The sequence below is a fragment of the Grus americana genome, chromosome 21, assembly GCF_028858705.1.
Source record: "Grus americana isolate bGruAme1 chromosome 21, bGruAme1.mat, whole genome shotgun sequence".
Taxonomy (NCBI): Eukaryota; Metazoa; Chordata; class Aves; order Gruiformes; family Gruidae; genus Grus; species Grus americana.
Genome location: NC_072872.1, coordinates 8,495,563 through 8,518,690, shown reverse-complemented (window position 1 = coordinate 8,518,690; position 23,128 = coordinate 8,495,563). Strand labels below are relative to the sequence as shown.

At 46.7% G+C, this 23,128-nt stretch overlaps 2 protein-coding genes across 2 annotated transcripts; one reads left to right on the top strand and one right to left on the bottom strand.

Moving 5' to 3' along the window:
* The first annotated feature begins 1,414 nt into the window (after positions 1 to 1,414).
* Positions 1,415 to 17,635, top strand: WRAP73 (WD repeat containing, antisense to TP73). Its single transcript, XM_054849638.1, has 12 exons — positions 1,415 to 1,567; positions 2,072 to 2,224; positions 2,815 to 2,931; positions 9,951 to 10,023; positions 10,887 to 10,990; positions 11,854 to 11,940; positions 12,777 to 12,911; positions 13,001 to 13,078; positions 14,450 to 14,555; positions 15,560 to 15,685; positions 16,440 to 16,631; positions 17,174 to 17,635. Exons 1-12 carry the CDS (start codon positions 1,499 to 1,501, stop codon positions 17,281 to 17,283), a joined length of 1,350 nt encoding a protein of 449 aa, XP_054705613.1. The 5' UTR covers positions 1,415 to 1,498; the 3' UTR covers positions 17,284 to 17,635.
* Positions 16,838 to 23,073, bottom strand: TPRG1L (tumor protein p63 regulated 1 like). Its single transcript, XM_054849643.1, has 5 exons — positions 22,823 to 23,073; positions 22,649 to 22,740; positions 20,836 to 21,012; positions 20,077 to 20,230; positions 16,838 to 19,625 (listed from the first exon to the last, which is right to left on the bottom strand). The coding sequence occupies exons 1-5, from the start codon at positions 23,036 to 23,038 to the stop codon at positions 19,431 to 19,433; spliced, it is 834 nt and encodes a 277-aa protein (XP_054705618.1). The 5' UTR covers positions 23,039 to 23,073; the 3' UTR covers positions 16,838 to 19,430.
* Positions 23,074 to 23,128: the final 55 nt, after the last annotated feature.

Below are 23,128 nucleotides of genomic sequence, written 5' to 3'. Positions count from 1 at the left end.
CACGCTGCTTCCCCCCGCCCCCGGGGCAAAAATGGTTTGCCACGGCGCACGTACAGTGGCGGTGGATGAAGATTGAGTATTCCTGATTAAAACTCATCAGCCGTGAGACTCCAGTTCTCTGTGTTGTATGGACTCGCTGATACGCCTTCTCGCTGCCACCCCTTTGCAAAAGCTACCGTTTTGGGGGGCACCTGCCCTTGAGCCCGCGCTCGGTCACTTGAGGAATCGTTACTCCGAAAACATCGACCGTGCGTTAAGTCACCCACCTCCGTGCAGAGATCTACGAGCCAGCTCTGCCTGCGGGCACTCGCACTTCGCTTTCGGGGCAGATGGTGACTGCGGAGCAGCTGCCACGCTCTGCCCCTCCGTCACGGGCAGGGCCAGAACGCAGACGCGTTTACCAGCCCCTAAACACGTCGGGGTCGCTGTAACAAGGTTTGGGGGTCTAAATGCTTAATCCGTAATGAAAACAAGACTCCAATGTTTGCTCTGATCCCGAGGTTTATTTTCTAAAAGACGAACAAGGAGGTGGGGTCCCACCCAGACCGCCGCTCTCGCTGGGCACGGGAGCCGGGCAGCTGCCTGCGAGGGGCTGGCTGCCCACCCTCACACGCAGGGGGTGCGGGCTGGCAGGACCGAACGAGGAAGACCTGCGTACCCCCCACCCCGGGGAGAAGGGACGCAGAGGCCTCCTCAGCACTTGTGCTCGTGGCCCGAAGCACCAGCCCACTTGCAGGACACAGGCGTCCCGGTCCCCGTCCTCGGTTCCTGCCGTTGGCTCCGAAAAACCGTGTGCCCAGGCTGGCTGCACCGGGGGGGGGGGGGGCCGTTCCCAAGGGAATATGTACCCTGGGAGGGATTATCCGGGCTTCTCCCCCTCAGCTGGCCATCCTGGGCTCATTGTCCCCCCCCAGCTCTATTTATTGCTCTATTTATTCTAATCCATTAGCATCCTGTTTACTGGTGTATTTCTACTGCAATTTGCAGATCCTCTGTCCTAGCTGGGGAACCTTGCAGGACATCCGGGCTGTTCTCCCGTTGCTGTCAGTAATTAGCCAGGAGGAGTAATTAGCCGGCAGGTGTAATTAGCCGGAGCACCCGGGCGCGGGATGCTGCCCGCGGAAAAGCGCTGAATTAGGCGGAGCTCTCTAAGGACGGGGAGGCTTGGCCGACCCCGGCGGGCGGCAGGGGAGGCAGACTGCGAGAGGAGGAAGGGGCGGACGGGGCTCTGCCCGCACCGCGTCTCATTAAACGGCTCATTTGCATAATAATTCCTTCCCGCCCGCTTCCCGCCGCCGCCGCCGCTCGGCACAGCCCCGCCCCGGGACTACAGCTCCCGGCGTGCCGCGGGGCGGCGTCCCCCGCTCCGATTGGCCGTCCGGCCAACGCGCTCCCGCCCCTTCCGCCCGCTTCCGCCCCGGGGCGAGGGCCGGGGCGGTGGCGGCGGGCGGAGCGGGCGGGTTTGAATCGCGGCGCGGCCGCTCGCCTCCTCCCCGCCATGAACTTCTCGGAGCCGTTCAAGCTCTCCGGCCTGCTCGGCAGGTTCTCCCCTGACGGCAAGTGCCTGGTGAGTAGAGGCCGCCGCCTGCGGGGGGGGTGTGTCGCGGGTAACCGGGCCCGCTCCCGCCCGCCCGCGGTGGCGCCGCAGCCTGAGGAGACCGTTGGGTCCGGGCCGGGCGGCCGCCAGGCAGCGGCTTCTCCCCGCCGTGCGTGCGGGACAGCGGCTCCTGGCCGCCTCCGTGCCGGGCCCCGGGGCAGGCCCCGTCCGCGGCGGGCAGCAGCCCGGCCTCAGGCCTCCGGAGCGGGGCACTGGCACGTAGCGATCGTGTTGGTGACCCCGCCAAAGTGCTTAAACCGGCAGTGACAGAACGAGTGGGCTTCTTTTCATTAAGCTAACCCCCTTCCCTCCCGCCTTAACCGTTGTTGCCGTAGTTCGCACGGCGAGCCTTTCTGAGATTAAAGATCCGAATTGTGCCTGAGCGTGCCGAGGCGGAGCGGCACCGCAGCCGTCCGGCGGTTCTCCAGCCCGGCCTTGCTGCGCCAGCTCGGCTTTGGTTTTGTTCTCGTTCAGGCTTCGTGCGTGCAGTACCGTTTGGTGGTCCGGGATGTGAATACCCTCCAGATCCTCCAGCTCTACACTTGCCTGGATCAGATCCAGTACATAGAGTGGTCGTCTGATTCCCTGTTCATACTGTGCGCCATGTACAAGCGCGGCGTTGTTCAGGTAAGGACGAAAGCGGCACGGAAGCGGCAGGGAATATGTTTCCTGTTGGGGCTTGGCGCGTGCCGTGAGTGAGGGCTTTGTAACGGCGGGTGCCAGTTCGTTGCCTTTGCTGCAGTAACCGATGTTGTTATTGATCGTGCGTGGTTTGAGGATAACCTGGCATGCCGTTATTTTTAAAATCATGACAAACATCTTAGTTTGAAAAAAAGCCGCGAATTTAGAATAAAAATATTTCTCAAAACAAATGAAAGTTGGAGATTATCTGGCCAGTTTCTTAGTTCAGTACAAAATAAATACATGCAAACTTGTTAAATGGACTAAACCTCTTTTTTTTTTTAAAGTGTTGGATGTTCAGAACATTTATCACAGGAGAAAAAAAAAAGCTACCTTGCTTTGTAATTTGTATTAACACGCGGAGGTGTGGGGCTTACTTTTGTAGTGGGATCCAGCGCCAGTCCTTCATGGCCACGGGCTTGCAGAAGTTTCCTGACCTCTCTGGCATGCAATGCAGGAACCTTTTTTCAGCTGTAGTGTGTTATGGTAAGCAGAGGGTTTGTCGCGCTGCCTGTTTGGTTTCCTCTCCGACCTAGGTCTGGTCCTTGGAGCAGCCAGACTGGCACTGTAAGATAGACGAGGGGTCAGCGGGATTGGTGGCTTCATGCTGGAGTCCGGATGGTCGTCACATTCTCAATACAACTGAGTTCCATGTAAGTGTGAAGTCATGATTACTTTCTGCAGTATCAGATGTTGCTGTCTGCCCTTTGCCTCTTAAAATAACCCAAAGCTCTTAAAGCTGTAGTGGTGGTAAAGAACGCGGATATAGTTCTCCTATATTCGTCTATGTAATCTAGGCTAATTCCAGTTTCGATGTTAGCTACTCAGTTAACGTTTGTCCTCTTGCTTCTGCTAAGATGGAAAATGGACACTCAGCTTTGGGGGTAAAATTATGTGTTTGAGAAAAGTGTAGGGATAACTGGTGCAATTGAAGGAATTTTAGAAATCACATGTGTTGCTTGTAGCTCAGGGTTTCTAGCAAAAAAAAAAAAAAAACCCCAAACCATAAACATTTGAGTGGCTATGGAATTAAAAAAATATGGTCTTAGGTTTAATGACCTGTGAGATTTAGATGCAAGTCCTGGAAATACTTTCGTAGTTGTTTGATTTGACACGTAGGAGTCAGGCTGCTGTTGATAGAACCACTTGCAAAATTAAAATGAAGACACCTGTAAGTGCTTATCGACTAAGAGCCATATTCTGGAATCCACACTGAGGTAGAATCCAAATCGGTTTGTGGATGTTGGACATGGGGCTTGTTGGAAGGCATGTGGAAGTCTGACTCCACCTTTGTAGTCTTGGGGTCAGAGCTGATGATTCATGTTATTCAGTGCGGTGATGAATGGTCAGAAAATGGCTGAGAACTACACGCAAGACACTTCTCTCTTTGCTGTATTTGCTCTTACCAAAACCGTAGATGGATTTTGAGATGAGGGGTTATTGTGTCATAACCCTCGCTACCACTGAGTTCAAATGTTACACTGCCAGATTTTTCCTTTTTTCATGCAAATCCCGATGTCAGTGGAATATAGATGGGGGACTTGGTCATCTGTGGGCGCAGACTGGGCTCAGTGCAAACGCTGATGCTCTCAAGGGAACCTGTGAGAAACTTGCATACAGCCACGGTGTAGTTCCTCGTGCACGCATGGTGGAATTCCCTGGCAAGGATGTCTGGTCCTGGCAAGGCTTTTTAGTGCTGACTGGGGTAGAGACTTTCTGGCTGTAAAGCAGTCTCTTTCCACCCCCCACCCCTTTAGATAGCAGGTCATGAGGAGTGATGAATGTAGGCCTTAGTTTTCCCAGGAATGAATCACCCTGATGGTGATTAAAATAAAAAATGTCTCCAGAATTTCAACCTAAAGTCAGAAAAGATGTGCCCACTAGTCAGGCAGAAGTGGTGCAGTTGGTAACCCAAACTGAAGGCTGGTGCTATGTGCTACAAGTGAGGATCTCGTGGCACGTGTGTGTGGGGGTGGACTAGCAAGTATTTATTGCCTCCCAACAGAACTTGGTTTGACCTCAGAGGATTTCATTAAGCCTTTGCCAAGTTGGCATCTGTGTTGGGATAGGTTTTCTTTCCAGCTGTAAACAGGTTGCTAAATTAGCTTTTGTCAGACAGCTGCCTGGGTTATGCCGATGTCTGAGTTGTGTTTACTCTCTCTCTGCGAAATCCATAGTCTGGTGGGACAGACGTGAGTAGTGCTTGAGACAGAAGCTGTGAGGATACTTAATATGGCATATTATGGACGTTATCAAATTCAGCGGTTGCTTGGAGGGCTTAGGGGTTCCCTGTTGACCAGTGCAGCGTGGCTTTTGTAGCCTGACGCTTTCAAACAGCACCAGCTAATTACTCATACTTGTAATTCTTCAGGTCAACATGTGAGCTCCACTCTAAGCTCACAAATAACTTTCTTACTCCTAGAAATTTTTTTAAGGATATGGTTGTGCTAATTTATTTCCAGCAATCCATACTTACTAGTGCCTCAGAAAAATTATTCCTCGGTAACTTGCAGTCAAGTTCTTTTTGTGGTCAGCATTATAGTGAGTAATGTTGTGGGTTTTCTGACGTGACTCGAGATGAGCGCAGCAGAACTCTGACACACGTTTCCAAAATCCATTTTGACTCTGTTCAGTCTTTTGAGACGGGCAGCAATAAGCAGCATGGTATACAAGGTACAGTCTTATTGGAGGAAGTATATGGAGACTCTGTCCTTTCTCTTCATAGTGGATTGTTTTTCACAGTAAAGGATTTCTGGCAGATGCAGAGGAATTTGCTGTGCTTAATTACAAAAGCATGTGTAGTACCTAGTTATTTCCCCAAAACTTTTGAAAGTATCTTTGTGCTGTATGTTAGTTTGTGTTATGTGTGGAGGGGGCATTCTGTCAGCATCTAGGATGGAAGTCCTGCTGCGATGTAGAAAAGACGTAGGCTTGGTTCTTCAACTCTTGCTCTGGAGGATTTCCTTCTGTGGGGACTGTCAGCACTGCCATCCAGACTGGCAAACTGCAAGGTGAGATACGGACTTGCTAGGTTTTGCCAGACAAAAACTAGTTTTACTGGGCAGCTGGATATATTCAACGGTACTTCCAAACTTGGAAGGCTTTTTTTTTAATTGTCTGCTTATATCTTACAGGCATACGTGAGAAGTGGTCAGAATAGTTGTGACCTGATTTTTTCACCACCTTGTTGTTTATACCAGGCTAGAGTACAGTTCTGTTAGGAAAAGCATTTTATTTGGGGGGAAAAAAAATTGAGATACTTTTTTCTTGTTTAACTAATCAAAAGCAAATGTGAATTAGTTGGAAAAACATGTTCTGAAAGCCTGCTATGCAAATTCTATCTGGAATCTGAAAAAGTTGGGACACCATGTTAATTATATTGAGCCATGCAGCGCACTGGAAAGCGACTTGTTGTCCCATAGCTATCGTTTGCAACTTATTTTGTAGTGGGTGCTTCCTCCTGCTGAAATCCACTGTCTGCGAGGCAGTTCTGCGTGCCTGCAGTGTGTAACACAGCAAGCTGATCACTGGAAGATGCCACGCTATCACTTTGTCCTGTGGAAGTTGTGGTACCAAGTATCTCCCCGCTCATGGTGCTGCTGTTCCACCTGAATTCATAGGCTGACGTAGAGCTTAAACAAGAACTGCAGATAAAAGACAATGGAGACGGCAAACGGATCCTCTGCTCCCTGGTGACTCTCGTGCTTTGTGACAAACAGCGTGAAGATCAGCAGCATTGGTTTTGAGTGTTACTTTTACTTATAAACTACATACATTGTACTTTCCTAGTTCCACGTTAGGTCCTGAAGCACTGAGGAGCTTCTTTCGAACTACCGCAGCAGGGGACAAAAGCGTGTGTTTCTGTGTATATTGGAGCTAATCCTTAGTAACTGTAAATGGCTAACATTGGTTGAAAAATGCTTTCTGGCGAGGAATGTGCTCTGAATAATCTTCTGAAATCCGGTGTTGACAGACACTGCTATGTAAGGAGGCCTTGTGACCCAGTCAAGTCTGGGACAAAAGTTGACAGTCATTTGAGATGCAAGGTTGTTTAAAAGTGTGTTTTTATCTGTTGAAAATCACTAGTCTTACACCTGCCTGTAGCTGTCAACATTGGGATGTAGTCCTGAACCCAGTGCTGGAGACTGTTTATCACGTTACCATCTAAATACTTTTTATTTCTCAGCTGTTTTTAGGCTATTTTAAAAATGCTTCTGCTTTTGGTTTGTTTTTCCACTGCAAAACAACAGCTGAAAACTTCTCAGACACCATTATCATTAGGATTTGAGTTTGACACCTCCACTAAATTGAGTCAGCTACTCTAAGGAGTAAGTACCCCTCCGAACGATCAGTGAAGCAGTGCTTGCTGCAGGCATAACTGAATTTTTGAAGTGTTTGACTTTCTTTTTTCACCCTCTGTGCATTTTACGTTTGTCTCTCCTAATCATATCCGCTAATAATCTTTCTCGGGCTAGTTTACGTTGGCAGCTTGGGCAAGATCGTGGAATAATGTTTCGGTTCCAGTTGGGAATATGAAGGTTCTCCCTTTTTGTCACAATTTAATTGTAAACACCTTGTTCATCCACGTAGGATAGATGTGAAGTCTATGCCTTAAGCACATAATGTAACTTTCTTGGTTTATAAACACATTTGAGTGTATACAAATAGAACAAGGAAAAAGAATCCTGATTTCAGGAATCGCAATGCTTTGCTTTTCTGTGTTTCTAACCCCAGGCCAAAGCCTTCAGATTATGTCCTGTGTGACTTGGGCAAGAGGTTGCAATGAAGTTACGGCAGAGTGTGTGCATGGTCTGTGGGCAGTTGTGTGCTTCCCTTATGAACTTGCAGCCTTCTCGGGAGAGATCCTGAAGTCAAACAGGGGGTCGTCTTAGCTGTTGGGGATGTGTTGTGACTGATTAGATCAAGTCTGAAGATGAAGCGCTTTGGTTACCAAAGGCTTGTAGGCACCCAGTGTAATAATAGGCCTTTGTTTTCAAAGGTGTATTTTTGTGGGTTTTTTGTAGACTGGGTGTAACTATCCCAGGAGTGTGTGTTGGTTGTGCCCTGTAGTTTCTCCCCAGCATTGCAAGGGCAGTATTGCAATTCATGCTGTACACGCTAGAAATGGTGTAGGGGGAGGTACACGGGGCAATACAGTGCTGCTCCACCAATATCGGTGTTAACGTTACCAAAACCTCCGGTGTCGGTGAAGTGCTTGCTCAGCAGTTAAGTGCAATGTGACAAGAACAAACAGGGAAACTGTGATTAGTGTCTGCTCCGGGGAGTTACAAAAGGTGACCCTTTTGGAGAAGGCTCTGTCTGAAGAGCAGAGGACTGCTCCCACAGATGGAGCGGAGATGGATGCAGAGACACCTTCAAAACGAAGGTGTCCTTGCCTTTTCTCTTCTGTGGCAGAGTCTTGGGCAAGGCAGAGCTGACAGTAGGAGCTCTGCACGTGATGTGCTGTTTCTCACCTCCAGAGATTTTTCTTCTTCCCGTGTCCTCGAGCTTGATGGGAGCAGTAAGGTTTTGCCTTGCTCAGAGCCAGCCTGCGTGGTCCAGGAGAGAGGAGCGTCTGATGCGTGGCAGGCCAGGTGAGTCACTTGTGAGGCCAAGTAGCAGCACAATGTAAACTTGGATGCCTTTGTCAGGAAAAATGACGATCCAGGCCTCAGCATTCGAAGCTTGCAGCTGCTAAGCTTGTATTAAGTGGCTGTAGAATGTGTGTTGTGTATGCTGCGTGTTTTGGTCAAGGGAGGAATGGCAACGAGTACATTTAACGCTGCAATTAATAGGAGCAAGCAGTATATATCACTATTGCAGTTGCTATAGAAGAATGTGGGTAGGCATTGTGTTGGTATTTTTAAAGTAAATCTTGCATGAAGAGCAGACTAACAATGCTGTATTTTTGTGTGTCCGGAAGTGAGCGGTTGCGGTGATAAAACTTGATTAATGTTGTTCATCTAGTGGATTCCTCTAGGACCTGCTAAACTTGAAGCTGGTACTTCAGATGTCTAGCTGTAACTTCATACCTGCAAAACAGAGGAAGGGGAATAATAAAGGCTGCATTAAATAGTGGTCCAGTATCTTTTTTAATTTAGGATAGAAACAGACTGAAATACGATCTGGTTGTGCTCTTTCCTGTAATAAATTTAAAAAAAATAAATTATTTCTGTGTTGTTTCTTCCAATCTCACAAGTTTCTTTTGTATATAAAAAGCAGTAGGGAGAACAGCTAATGCCACTCTTCTCCTTTGGGGCTCTGCGTATCTCTGGAGGGAGCATTTCTCAGGATTCTGTAACCTGGTTTGAACACCATGCTAACTACCTGAATCGTGCTCTCTAGCAAAAATGTGTCAGCAATGAAAAAAAACCTCTGTCGCAATGCACAGGCTGTAGCGTTACCAGGTAGAACAGACATGGGATGCTACCTTGGAGTCTGTCACTGTTGACTAGGACCCGTTACTTCAGAGAAGGAAAATGTGCCTTGAGGACAAACACAAAAAGAGCATGGCAGCAACTTCCTCCAAAGGCTGCTGGTGACTGGCCTGCATCTCAGGCAGGAGCATGGTGAAATGGTAGACAGTGCCGAAGTTTTACTTGTATAATGAATCAGGACTCATTTTGTTGCTCAGTAGTTCTGGGGAAGCTTTCTGAGCGTGGTGCTTTATTGCAAAAATAGTATTACCTGCATCTCTCCTAAATTCTCTTCCCTTGGTGCAATAAAATGTAGGAAAATGCAAGAAAAAAATGACACTGGAAACATTCCTTGCTCTAGATACAAATGTGAAGGTTCACATGACATACTGATTAATGCACATGTCTGGTGTGGCTGCCGTTGCTAAGGGAGAGTAAGTATTTGTTTTTAATTGAATAATCTGCAGATGGCAACGCAGAGCTTCCAGAATGCGGGCTGTGACCTTGAAGAGCTGCGGAGAGGTTTGTTTTGCAGCTGACTGCCTTCTCTGCAGCTCTTGTGGTTTATGGATGCAGAAGCTTCCAGAAATACCCAAAACGTGATATTAATGCCTTACTTGGCATAGCATATCTTGGTTCTCTTCAAATTCCTTCGGTAATGAAGATATGTTGTCTTCTTGTGGGTGCCTGAGGAGGGAAGTGCAAAATGCAGATTAGCTGTCAAAGCTGCATGTGTCTAAAAGTTGAAAAATACAGCTGAATTTTCTTACTTAGTAGCCTTGTCCCTAGAGATACGATGTTCTTAAGCTGCTGTGAGGTCTCATCCATTCATAAATGCAAGAAACTTCTCAGCTCTGGTCAGGATTCTGTGATGAACCTGTTTTTCCAACTGAAAAGTGTGTACCTTGGCAATCGTGTAGCTAGATCCCTGCTAATATCAGTAACTTTAATGGTAAGGAAGAGCTTTTCTGCCTGTTAGTGTTCTGAATCTCATAGATCCCTGTAGAGTATTCGATGTACTGTAATGTTAATTTGGAATGAGTAATCTTGTGAACTGAAGGGAGTTGGGAGAGAATTCCTCGCCATTACTTCTTAGGGCTTTATGTTTGAGCCACACAGAATAGCCACAGAGTTTAATCAGCCACGGAAGGTATGTTGATCTACTTTGTGCTGCTGAATTAGGTTTATGGGTTTCTATGTACTTAATTTTTTTATCTACAAAAATAAATACTTCCTTGTCTCTTTCTCTTTGACAGCTGCGGATAACTGTCTGGTCCTTGTGTACAAAATCTGTATCTTACATCAAGTATCCCAAAGCTTGTCAGCAGGGTAAGTGTTTCAGATCTAATGCAAGAATGGTGTTTCTTCATATGGCGGAAAGGGGAAAATGAATGCGATGGGTAATGAGGAAACACGTGTCTTGGAACAGGCTCTGGCACCCTCCCTGCTGAGAGGTTACTGGCCCTCAGGGGTGCAGGGCTCTGGGGTGGGTGCTGTGCAGGTGCACCAAGATGTGGTCTCTCTAATGAAGGATTGCATTTCATCTATGGGACTCTTCTTCAAGTGTGCAGCTCTTCGTGTTTGCCCCAGAAGGATCCTTCAAGATGTTTAATTAAGCTGGATGCACTGGTGATGAAAGACACTAATCCAAAGTGGCTTTTGTCATCTTTTACATGGGAAAAGATTTAAAGGGAAGCTTGTGGCAAGACTGTCTGGCCACGTGGCTGTGGTTAGCAGTTTCCTGCTCAGGGCCTGTATATAGTAATATCCCATATATGACAAAGGCAGTTCTGCATTACATATGAGTGGATGGGGACCAATGCCTGAAGTTGGTGGAGTACCAGGGGTTGCATAACTAATTCACTTGGCTAGGCTAAATGAGGGGTTTTTTTTAGTTTGAAGTCTGTGTTTTTTAATATAACTGTCAGTAATAAAACGTGGGTTTTGAAGCATGCTGAAGTTCTGCTGTGAAGCTACAGCCTTAGAAATGGTAATTCAAAGTTTAAGAATTGCCAACATAAGTAAATTAGTAAAACTATGCATTGCCTTGATTAACGTGATCTTCTGTGAAGATTGTTCCTTCTCTTTTTACTTTTCCTTTGAATTGGGAGTAACTTCTCGTCACTGAAGACTCGTCAGCTATTCTGTCTTGTTCTGTCTCTTTTTTTTAATTAACTTTGTCTCATTGGCAGGAGTAGCTTTCACTAAGGATGGCCGCTACATGGCAGTAGCAGAAAGACGTGACTGCAAGGACTTCATTAGCATCTTTGTATGCAGTGACTGGCAGCTACTGAGAGTAAGATGTGTCCTTGCCTTCCATTGCTTCTGCATAGACTCCAAGCATGTGTTACACGCTGCTTCAGACTCGGTCGCTTTGATAGTCTGGTTTTTTTGACTTGCCAGTGCAGCATCTGGCTCCTTTGTCGCCCTGCAGGCATACTTCCATAGCAGTATTCTGTTTGGGAGGCCAATATATTCCATATGTGCATAAAGAATTTCTGATGGAATGTGAAAGTTTGCCTTTAAATTCCTGCATGAGCTTATTTACAATAAACTATGCTACTTTAATAATAATGAAAGTATCAAATGCTTGATAAAGTGATCATTTGGAATGTATAATAGAAATTGTCATATTTTCTGTTGAACAATGAGACTAGTCTTTGAAGGATGCCCACTAGCATGTCTGAGAGGACCAGATGGATCTGAGAAGTTAAAACCTGTTGAGGACTAGTCCGTACGTAATGTCACCTCCGGTTCAGGAATTCCGAGTCTCATTACAAGCTGACAGCAAGAGTTGGGAAATACCACCAAATGCTTCCCATGTTCCCAAGCTCTTCCTAACGATCCTGTACTGGTCCTTCTGAAGCAAAGAATTAGGCAGCTGAGCTTCTTGACTGATTCAGTGTAACTATTATTTTCTTATGAAATGCTGTTCATTTTAAGGTATGGCAACTCTTTGCCGTTTCTGTAACAGCAAACCAAAGAAACGGTGAATGCAGCGTTCTGCTAAAACAGAAAATGTTTTTGTTTCTGCGCTAGCATACAAAAGGCTCTTTTGGTAACACTTGAAAGGGTAAAACTGAGTACTGTGGGTCAGATGCAGCAGTATTTGTTAGTACAATATTTGAAATGGGTTTGTTTTTTCTCTTTTGGGGGCAGCATTTTGACACTGAAACACAAGATCTGTTTGGGATTGAATGGGCTCCTAACGGCTGTGTTCTGGCGGTGTGGGATACGTGTCTGGAGGTATGAGGAAGAAGCAGATGATGTTTTTGGGGAGTTCAAGTTGGTTTGTAGCTGTCATGCATGAAGCAGTAATTAAAATAACTATTGTCACAATTTTTTTCTTTTAAACATAACAAAAGCTGTACTCAAACCACTTTAAATATTCTACCTGTATTGGTAATGTCTTTACAAGTGTATGTCAAACTGTTATGTAAATCTTTAATGACAGCAAATTATCTTATTGGCTTGCTTTCTAATTTATCTTGGGGGAAAAAAAAAAGTGATTGTAGACATTGCAGAAGCCACTATTGAAATAATGAAAGAATTCTTCTGTAAGACTTCTCCCATTGTACTTTACACTTCATTGCCCAGTAATTCTACAGCTCAGTAGAAGTACTCATCCAGAAAGTTAGCAAGGAATATGTAAATTGCTGTCCTTTCTGCTCTGAGTAGGCAAACTTTTAGGTGTAGAAAAGCATCCTCCTGTGGCCATGAAGTTATGGGCAGCAAGACCGAAGCAAATACCCCTGGGAGTGGGCAGGGTTGTCACATCTCTGGTCAGATGCACAAGAGTCTGCCATGATGGCACCTGCTGCTGCTGAAGAGCGTTGGGCTGGCCGGGCCGTGGTTCAGGCCCCGTGGGGTGCTTGTGCTCTTGGGGACGGGGTGGGCACGCTTGGTGAGTGCCAGGAGAGCCAAACTGGGAGCCCAGAGCCTCTCGTCTCAAGTCGCAGATAAGAGACCAGGCCCTTTGTGCCTAACTTGTTGTGTTTTAAGCAGGGAGAGTTTGGAAGGAATGGTTTTGCCAGTCTATGGCTTTTAACAATATCATTAGAATTCATCTATTTCCGTTTCAGTATAAGATATTGCTGTACTCCCTTGATGGCAGACTGCTATCCACGTATCGGGCTTATGAATGGTCGCTAGGCATAAAATCAATCGCCTGGAGTCCCAGCAGCCAATTTTTGGCAATTGGCAGTTATGATGAAAAGGTAAGAAATGGGTTTATTTTCTCTCTTACCTAAACCCTGTGTAGAACTTTGTCATAACAGTTTTGTCTTGCAATGCTTTCTTGAATTAGGTGCGTATCTTGAACCATGTAACTTGGAAGAAGATCACAGAGTTTGAGCATCCAGCAACCATCGCTAACACCAAGACGGTAAGTATGGATCCAAAATCCACTGAATCATTAGCAGTGCTTTGATGCTGCTATTTGCATCTGAGAGATGCCTGTAAATACATTTCATTCTGGAGACCTTGCTGCTTCCCACCTAATGTGTAAATAGGGCTTGGGAAATTGCGTGAAACTTTGGCGATGAAAGAAAAAGAGACATCCTTTCAAGTTCACTGGAATACACACATATGATGCTCTCAGCTTTAGCACTAATAGATTCTCAGATAACTTCTGTCACATGCCCGTGTATTTTGACATATATGGCAGAGCTGGGCATGCAGATGATGGCAAACTGGGAAACTCACCAGGCGAGATTTGTCTCAGCTTTATACAACTTGTGACTTTAAACAGCGTTGGAACTGGATTATGATCGGATTTACACCTTGTATGTACACGCTCACCCAGCCCACCTAATGAGCGTTTCCTGTAAACATCTGTCGGCATTTATTTTTATCCTTGCCTACATGTATGTGCAAGGCCTAACAGATTCTGGGTGGCTGGCAGCAGGCGGAGAGCTGTAGCTTTTGTTCCTGAAATCACAAGCCGTTCTAGCCGTCCTCATCCGTCAGGGTGAAAAGAACACACAGTGCAGTAGTGCTGCATGCCACTGCAGGGGGAGAACTGCTGTTGTGTCTGGACAGACACCCTATAAGAATTTACATGTGTAGACTGTAAGTTTGCAATATTGGCATGACTGTGGTGATGCCTCTTAACCGGAAGCAAGGCATGAGCCATTAAATCCACCTCAGCAAAACTTCTCACGACTGAAAAATGCCCTTGCTCCCAGTTAGGCGTAAAATATGTAACAGGAAACAAGTGGAAATAGCTCCATCAATCTCTACTACACAGACAGGAATTGCAGTTGGTGCATTTTATCCTGGTGTTTGGGTTTGGGAATACTATGTTGCAGGCACACTATTAAAATATTTTTGCTACTTCCTTCTGCAGTGTTGCACTTTGTTTGCATTTATTTGTGCTAGTATCTGATTACAGATTCTTTGTTGCAAAAATTAAATCTATGTTCCCATTGTAATGGAGATGATTTATTGTACTACCTGATTTAGCTCTCGGGAATAATGAATGAGGTGTACTCTGGCACTCTCGTTCTTCCTAGACTTCGGGGTTGGTTTATTTGTCACAGGAGCGTTTTCCTAGTCACGGTTCCAAATAGCAACTGATTCACTGAGAATGCTGGATTCGGTACGTGCCTGCGAAGCCCTTTCCCCCATTGATGAACCAGGGGAAGCAGAGATGATACAGACTCAAAAAAGTTAGTGGGATGTGGATGGATTGGTAATAGCCCGTGTTCAAAATCTCCAAGGCCCTTCTGTAGAACTCTCACTTGTTTCTTTGTAGATTGTGTATAAAGAAGTGGAGAAATCCCCATCTGTTGAAACAGAGAGACTTTCTTTCCCTCCACCAAGAGCATTGGCTAGTTCTCTCTTCAGCACGCAAAGTAAATGTAAGCCAAAGTTTACTCAAATGAGACGCCTGAGTTGGCCACGTGAAGTCTTTCTATAAATAACGGTTATAGGCGAACCCTGCCTCTCTGGTGTGGGAATGCATCCTCTGGATGCCCTGCTGCCAGCTGAGGAGCTCTGAGGGCAGCGCGCGCCCTGCTAGAGGGGATATTCTCTGCGCGGTGGTTTGAGGGCAGGTTAAAGACTAGTGGGATCTTGTAGGAAAGAACTGTAATTGCTTGGGTGTAGAAATAGCGGCTTGATCTCAGTCTTGGAGCTGCCTGTGAAAGTGCTTAACGTTGTGTGCATTTGTTCTGATGTGTTCAATCTATGCAATGTAATTTCATGACATAGTTTAACTGTTGCAGGTAATTGCAATAGTTCATCTGATTCTAGCAATTAAGAATCTTATCATAGTGTGTGGCAGTTCCAATTATTTAAAAAAATAAAATCAGAAGGTCTGACAGTCCTGCTGTCTGTTTTAGGATAGTAATTAATCCCTTAATGTTTATGTAAAAAAGCAGATCATGAAAAAGGCCTCTTGTCTAAGGACCTGTAGTCATAGCAAGGCTTTACACTTGCCTCCAGACAACAGGCTTTGAAATATTAAAGAGATGGCAGACAATGTATGGTTAGTATGTTTTCTTTTTTTACTGTCTCGTTGTTTGTGGTACTGCAAATCACCTTTGTCTGGCACTGGCGTGCGTTTGAAGTACTAATTAAAAGGTAGTGGAAAACTTGATCTTGCCTTTTTTTTTTTTTTCATAATGTTATCTCAGCCTTGCCTGGATTTCCAGCCCTCCTTTTTTGTAGAAGGGCAAGAATAGTAAGCTGTTTATATGAAGATGCAATATCTTAAAACAATTTAAGTTTTTGATTGGAACTTCTTTGAGAAGAGTAAAATACAGTCCTATTGCTTCAGAGATGAGGGGTTTTTAACAGTTGGAAGTTAAATCTCTTGTCTGTTCAGGCTTACTTAGTAAAGTACTTTTATTTCAAATTCCAGATGATGTCTCCCAGGTGCCAGTTTCTCTACAGTATATCAAACCAGCTGCTGACAGGGCAAATCCCAAAATGGGAATCGGGATGTTGGCATTCAGTCCAGATAACTGTTTCCTGGCAACCAAAAACGGTAAGTTCCTATGGCCCTAAATTCAAGGGGAAACCTACTTGGTGTATGCAGTGTGTTGTCATAAAAGAAACGAGAACAGTAATTGGTCAGTTGTTCTGCACTATGAGAAGACTCACAGCACTGTTTAAAATCAGCTCTCCGTTGTGTGTAACTACGGAGGAAATTCAGCCTGTGTCTTCTAGCGTACGTTCAGTATTGTGAGCTGCCAGAAGTGCTTATCGGTGCTTTTGCTCGGTCTTGGCTTTGTGTTTAATGCTAACAGTATGCTTTTTACATTTCGTCAAATGTATATGAGCTCACTCTATTAGAAAATTAAATACACAAGTCTTCCCTCCTCCGTTGGCAGCACGTGAAAGGCAGAATTCTGCACAACCTGTGGCGGGGGCTTTGGATTCCCTCAAATAGTGAAAGTTGTGGAATTGCCATTTAATCTTTCCCCAGAAGGGCTGATGGTCCTGAAGGGCTGCTGAGTTCTGGATGCAGCAGCTGTGCTTCATTTGCAAACCACATCAACAGCAGCATAATTGTGAATAATCTGATAAAAGCCAGTGAAGGACCGGAGGACAAACTGAGTCACTTCTTTTATCCTTTTTGCAATAGCGCCAAGGCAAAACTCTATCAGTGTTACACCTGTGGTGCACCTCCATGGTTTGGGTTGCGTTAGACCTCAACTAATGCCTGTTTCTTTAAAAACCCAAGTGGGATCTTTTTATCCTTCAGCTATTTATATGATTGCCTCTTCCTCTTCTGACAGATAACATTCCTAATGCTGTCTGGATCTGGGACATTCAAAAGCTGAAACTGTTTGTAGTCTTGGAGCAGCTGTGTGCCATCCAGTCTTTCCAGTGGGATCCACGACAACCTCGACTTGCTGTCTGCACAGGAAATAGCAAAGTCTACTTCTGGTCCCCAGCGGGCTGTGTGTCAGTGCAGGTTCCCGGAGAAGGTAAGGCTGCCTGCAGGAACTTCTACAAGCCATCAGCAGCTTCTTTCTTACAAAATAATTACCAATCAGTCTGAGCGTTATCATGTAAATGGCTCAGATGTATTGGCGCTTTTTAAAAGCAGGTATTTCTATCAAGAAAGAGGAGTTCATAATGAGACATAGCAAACATGACGAAATATATCAAGGACAGAGCACAGGGGCTAACAGCAGTTTAATTGCTGCTTTAATCGTATGGTACGTTGAATCCTTTCTCAAGATTTCCATCCATATCACTTCTTTTACATAGAAACTGTAGTTGTGCAGAATGCCAAGTGTCGAAATAAAGACTGAGACGCCTATGGTGGTTTTGGGTGTTCTGAAAACAACTGCCACAACGCTCTATCAGGGAAAAGTGTGCGTGTTAAGTCTGATGTGGAAAGGTAGAACATATGCGATCCTGAACTCTAGGTCACCGATGGTGGGACTTACTCCAGCTACCTTTTCCCAGAGTAAGAGGATGGACCATCAGCTTCTTGCTGAGAAACTCTGATCTGTTTCTGCAGGTGACTTCCAGATCGTGTCTCTCTCCTGGCATGCTAGTGGGGACTCCATGGTGCTTCTGAGCAAGGAGAACTTTTGTGTGTGCTACTTAGAAAGAGAAGAGGTAAAATAACTATTGTTTGCATTAAACATGCCAACAAGTTTGAGGAAGCACGAGGAAAGGGGTCAAACCCTGTTGCCCAGTCAGAAGTGTCTGTATTTATAAATAATAATTTATTTGAAGGAGCGTAACCAAACTGCAATGTGTGAAGTGCTGCAACTGTATCTGAATGAAGTGATGTAGCAACTGCAGTGTAGAGAACAAAGTCTGGATTTCAAGAAAACTTAGTATCGATGTAGTTGAACTTTCTCTTGAACTTTGTCAACTATGAACCTTATTTTCTAAAACATGTAGCTGTGTGTATATAATGTATAGCTATTATTTAAGTTTTATAATTTCCAATAAATATTTTGATAGTTACAAACTTGGTATGACTCTAAGCCTGCTTTTCTTACTCTGTCAGCAGAAGGGAACAGTTGTTTGTACACAACAAGGTACAGCTTGTGTCTAGCCTTGTAAGATAACAGAGTTTTCTGGTGCATTAGCATTAAATACGGTAGCAGAGGCAGATAACATCAGTAAGAGACTTTCTAGCAACCCCATTGCTGCTAAAGCAGAACGCAAATTAAGTTGTCTGCAGTAATAATTTTGCTTTTCCAGACTAAGATGCTACCAGGTGACAGTAGTTGTGCCTGGTCTACCATGGATTTATTACATTGAATCTTCCCAAGAAGGATCATAACTGGTATGGTAGAATGATTTATTATAGGAAACTGAAATGGGAGCTTTTGACCCAATGACCGAGAGCCAAACTGGAGTGGGTGGTTGGACTATCCTTTAACCTGAGGTCACCAGAATCCTTCAAAGGAAGGGAGCCTATCGTCTAGGAATTTATTGGATGTGTTTTCTTTTGCTGCTTAACTTCATAGCCTCGGTCTCCACAAAATGAAGAACGAAGAACAAATAGAGTTGAAATCTGACTTTACTGCAAGATTAATGGAAATTAGATATCTTAGAAGATGCACCAAGAGGGACATGCAACTCACTGCATTCTGTCGTGACTTCAGCTTTACATAAGCTTCATAAACACACATCTACTGAAGTTCGAAAATACACCACCGCAGCACAGCGTTTATTCAGCATTGCAGTTACGCAGATAAATGCTCTGATAAAACGGCATGTCTAGGAGGTTGTACACAATGAAAAGCTTGTTAGAGCAGATGCGTGAGCTCTTATGCTGCTTCTAATTTCATTATTGGACACTTGTACGAGGTTAAGTTTAAAACGTATAAATCATGATTGACGTACAGCGCTTAAAGTTTTATCTGTCTCCGTTAAAGTCCTGCACTGCTGCTGTCCCAGACTAGAGTAGGCTTAAGAAAAATTGCAAAGAATATAAATCTAATCAAAATAGAATTCCTTTTCAGCTTTATAAGTAATTGCTTTGAAGGCAAATGTATTTGTGAATCTTTTGGTAATATTATCTCAAAAGAGTCTTTATTCTGTGGCTGCAGCCAGAAAGCATGCACAAGAAACTAGGAAGTTTGGTTGGGGGGGGGGGGGGGTATTCTTACAAAAAGCTAATCAAGGCATATTCAGCCACGTACTGCGTTCACAACGTAATAGCTGACATACGCTGCTTCCGAGCGGCCGCAGCAGTGCAGCTTTAACAAAAACTGCTGACTCCGTTTCACTTAAGAACGACTGGCACAGCTTTCAGAATTCCTAACAGGCATTAACCCAAAGGCAAAGGCTGCTGCAGTTGTGAACGCTAACACCTCTTAAACAATGCCAGTCCAGCCCAGGAAGGCTCCGTGATTTGACAGCACACGCAGGGATACAACTGTCATATGGCCCCAGCGTTCTGCTGCGTCGGGGGTATTTGTGCAGAGCGGCTGTAGCAGAGCCCGCTCCCCCTTAATTAACAGGGAAGCACATGTAGTTAGAAATGGGAAACACGGCTGCTCACTAGCCCTGTGTAAGACCTGTAAATTAGATACAAAATACAAGAATGACACTACCCTGTGTCTGCTTCAGGTTAATCTGGCCTGTGCATTCTCTGGAGCACCCAGGGCCTCCATGAACCCTTCATTCTATCACACCGCTTTGTTCCCCCAACTTCTTCCCTTTGCTTATCGAGTATTCTGCCACACAGCGAGTTCTCCCCAGGAGAGCGATGCCCAATCGCCTTCCCTTGAAAAGATTAAATGCAATGAATTTTAAAATCCAATTTTGCCTCTTGTCATGGAGTAGCCAAGTTTGGCCTCGTTGTTGATGAAGGACATCAATCCCAGGTAGGTCTCGATCAGAAGAGGACGCTCCAGCACTAGCACCCCATTAGCCCTTCCTGGCAAGGGACACTCCTTATGGGCTTTCTTCACAGCTTGAATTAGCTGAGTTTTAAAGTTTTCCAACTGAAAGAAAAAAAAAATCACCTTGATGTTTTTCCATTCTTTTAAAAACTGTTAGGCAAACAGCCACCCATGCTGAATTGCAAGGATTAACGGTAAAGCTGTAGCTGTCATGGATCCTGTGTGCCATGAGAAACTTTACATTCTGATGGTTAAGCTTAATGATACTGTTAATGTCACGCCAGCACACTATTTCAGCAAAACTTAAACACCGGGGCTAGATGGGCTTCCTTCTCACGTAAACCGCTTGTGGGCAGCTGGCAAAACCCGGCGGTTGTGCTGCCCTGCCAGCCAAAATTTGGAGAGCGGGGAAAGGTAGCTTACAGCTCTATGCTCCATCTCTTGGATTTAACTGCTTCTGTTTGACTAACTGCTCTAGCTTGTCCAAATAATCTCGGTGGTGTCCAGCCTGTGAGGTCACGAGGTCTCACAGAGCAGGAGGTGACGTCCTTACCAGGCAAAGGGACGCAATCTTCTCGTCGGCGCCTGCCATCGGATGTTCGGTGAAGGTGACGTATGGGATGTTGGTGGACCAGGGGTTCCACCTGTTGATGAAGGAGGCGCGGCTTTGCTTGTCCCACTGAATTCGAATACCGATACCTTCTCGCCTGATATTGAAGACAGCAGAATTAATAAGGTAAGACTTGGGGGTCTGAGGCAAGTTTAATTAGAACTCTGCTCTCTGAAAAAGGCCTGCTTAAACCGGAAGCTCAAATCTAAGTTTAAGTTTTCCCTCCAGAAGAATAAAAGAATTCGGCCCCTGAAATACGCAGAGGTGGGCGCTGCTAGCGGCGTGCAAACGGGGTAAGGTCGTCAGACACCTCGGCCTCACCGCCTGAGCTGCACTGCCCGCCGCAGCCTGCCCTTACCACGGACCTGACGCTTAACGCGGCTTTCTAGTGACGCTAAGGTGGTGGTACCACTGCTGCTACTTTACTGCGTTACGAAACGGCGATCAACAACGGCTCCCAAAGCCGTTCATCTTATCTCGAAAGTCCCTGAGCAACTCCCTTTTCACGTAACTACTAAGTGTCCCAGCACAGCAGCGGCTACTCTGAGGTGGTCTGATGAGGCTCCGGTAATCGTTTACAAAGTCACGCAAGCAAAGGGAAGAAATCTCAGACTTGCCCAACGGTGCCTGACAAACAGCTCACGCTATTTCCGTAACAACCCAACAATTAAAATACCACCCTCGTTTGCCGGGTCAGCTTACTTGTTCAGAGATTTCGGTGGGAACTCAAACTCTCCCACAGAGACGGTGTCAACTGCCCCGAGCGCGATCCTCGTCACGTGCTGGCACTGCAGGCTGATGAAGTTGTATTTGCAGATCAGGAGGGACCGATCCGTGATAAGAACGAGACGCTCCTTCTCGTTGTTCCAGTGATCAATTCTGGTAAGATAACAGGACTGAGCTTTGGCAGTTTTGATTAATGCCTAGAAACACTTCACAGCTTGACAGACAGAAAAGTCGCTAAGGAGAACAAATCCAAAGTCTTTGTCGTGCTGTGTTTTCCATTTCGGCCTTTGCCTTCAATCGGCAAGCCTGATAAGAGGTTAAACGCCCCAACACAGAGATGTTAAAACATAGGAAAATATTAAGAAAATCAGAATGAGTCTGAGGATCTTGAGAGCTCCAGTGCTCTCCCCTGTTATTTGAGACTAAATGCTACTTAACGGGGTAGAGAAGCCTCCAAAACCTCTGCCCATCAGTGTTTAGTACCGTGCTGTAGCCTGTTGTACATTTACTAAATTCTTAACTGTATTTGTGCGTGTTCAGGGGAGAGAAATGGTTTTCTTTACCTGTGTGGTCTGAGTGAGTATTTTCCTCCCTAAGAACGGTCTGTTCCTTCAAAAACTTGTCGGCTGCTTCAAATGTCACAAATGAAAGGTCCCACCTTTCCCCGAGTGTTTTGTCACACTACGTTGTTGAACCATCACAGCTACAATACTACTTCATCCTCAGGGCAACCTAAGAGTAGGTCGTATTTTCATTCTAAGGGTAATGAGCTCAGCTTTTAAACCACCACCTTTGAAATGTGCTACGGCTTATTTTTAGTGTAACTGACTTAGTTGTCTTTCCTTACAAAATTAAGACTCGTCTATTGTTCTAACAGGAGCACCGACGTAAAGCTGACGAGACCAAAGCCATCTGCGTTGCGTAAAGGTAAGTGCAAATAGCGGGGCCGGGCGGCATTTCCTCCTGCGTGACCCCTTCTCTCTGCCTCTCCCTGCCGCTTCCACTTGTGCCACGGTGAAAGGGCGGAAGCGGCCGCTGCCCTCTGCTTGCCCCGACAAGCGCTCGGAGCTGCAAATCCGGCCAGGCGTCATTCCAAAGGAGGAGGCATATTCCCGGCTTGTGTTTTGCTCCTGTCCCCTACTCCGGACATGTTGCAAATGGTCAGCTTCCCTTTTGTTCAGCGGTGAACTGTAGGGCTAGCGGTCTGTAACTTGGTGCGCGGGCATGGATTTGATGAAGTGCTTTACTACAGGACGTTAGTGGGGTTAGTGTATGAGCGGATTCTGTACTGTAAGGCATCTGGTAATGAGTTAACTTACAGTCTTTCGTCCGAGTCATAGAATCCCAGGATCCCAGCCTGGTTTGGGTGGGCAGGGACCCCACAGCCCACCCAGTGCCACCCCTGCCATGGGCAGGGACACCCTCCACTAGCCCAGCTTGCCCAAAGCCCCATCCAACCTGGCCTTGAACCCTGCCAGGGAGCCAGGGGCAGCCACAGCTTCTCTGGGCACCCTGTGCCAGGGCCTCAGCACCCTCACGGGGAAGGATTTCCTCCTCAGATCCCAACCTGCCCTCCTGCGGCTTCAGGCCGCTCAGGGGCTGGCTGACACAGCGCTACCCCCGCCAAACAGCGCCCGAGGCCCCTTCGCGGCGCCTGCGTCCATTTTGCAAACCTCGAGTGCAAGACGGGACCGCGAACGCGTGGCCGGGGGGCGATGCGCGGCCCAACGTGGCCCCGCGTGTCTCGATCCGCCCGTGGCCGCGGCCGGGCCCCCGCAGCCGTACTCACTCGGTGAGCAGCCAGACGCTCTGCACGTCCCCGTCCTCGCCGGGCGTCACGACCACGCGGATCTCGCTGACCGCTTGCTCTATCGTGCCGGGCTAAGGGGGAAAAGGAAGAGGTTACGGGGGCGGGGGGGGGGGGGGGGGAGCCGCCCGTCCCGGTGCGGCGGCGGGGCCGTACCCGGAACACGAAGTACTCCCGGAGGCGGCCGGCGCGGGGGGCGGTGCGCACGCTGAGCGGCCGCAGCGTCTGCCGGGGGGGCGCCGGGGCGGCGGGGGAGCCGCAGGCGGCCGGCTGGAAGGGCGGCCCGGCCTCCCCCGGCACCAGCGTTGCCGCCCCGGGGCTGCCGGGGCTGCCGGCCGGGCCTCCCTCCGCCGCGTCCCGGAGCTGCAGCATCGCGGCCGGGCCGGGCTCTGGCCGCCTTCCGGGGCGGGACGGGGCGGGCGGTAACCGCGGCCGCCGAGCCCGCCTTCTCCTCGCTCTGCT

Coding starts and splice junctions, on each gene's coding strand:
- WRAP73 (XM_054849638.1), top strand. CDS start 1,499: ATGAACTTCTCGGAGCCGTTCAAGCTCTCCGGCCTGCTCGGCAGGTTC. Junction 1,568..2,071: donor CCCCTGACGGCAAGTGCCTG/GTGAGTAGAGGC, acceptor GTTCTCGTTCAG/GCTTCGTGCGTGCAGTACCG. Junction 13,079..14,449: donor CCATCGCTAACACCAAGACG/GTAAGTATGGAT, acceptor GTTTCTTTGTAG/ATTGTGTATAAAGAAGTGGA.
- TPRG1L (XM_054849643.1), bottom strand. CDS start 23,038: ATGCTGCAGCTCCGGGACGCGGCGGAGGGAGGCCCGGCCGGCAGCCCC. Junction 22,741..22,822: donor GGGAGTACTTCGTGTTCCGG/GTACGGCCCCGC, acceptor TTTCCCCCTTAG/CCCGGCACGATAGAGCAAGC. Junction 21,013..22,648: donor AGCGTCTGGCTGCTCACCGA/GTGAGTACGGCT, acceptor TTATCTTACCAG/AATTGATCACTGGAACAACG.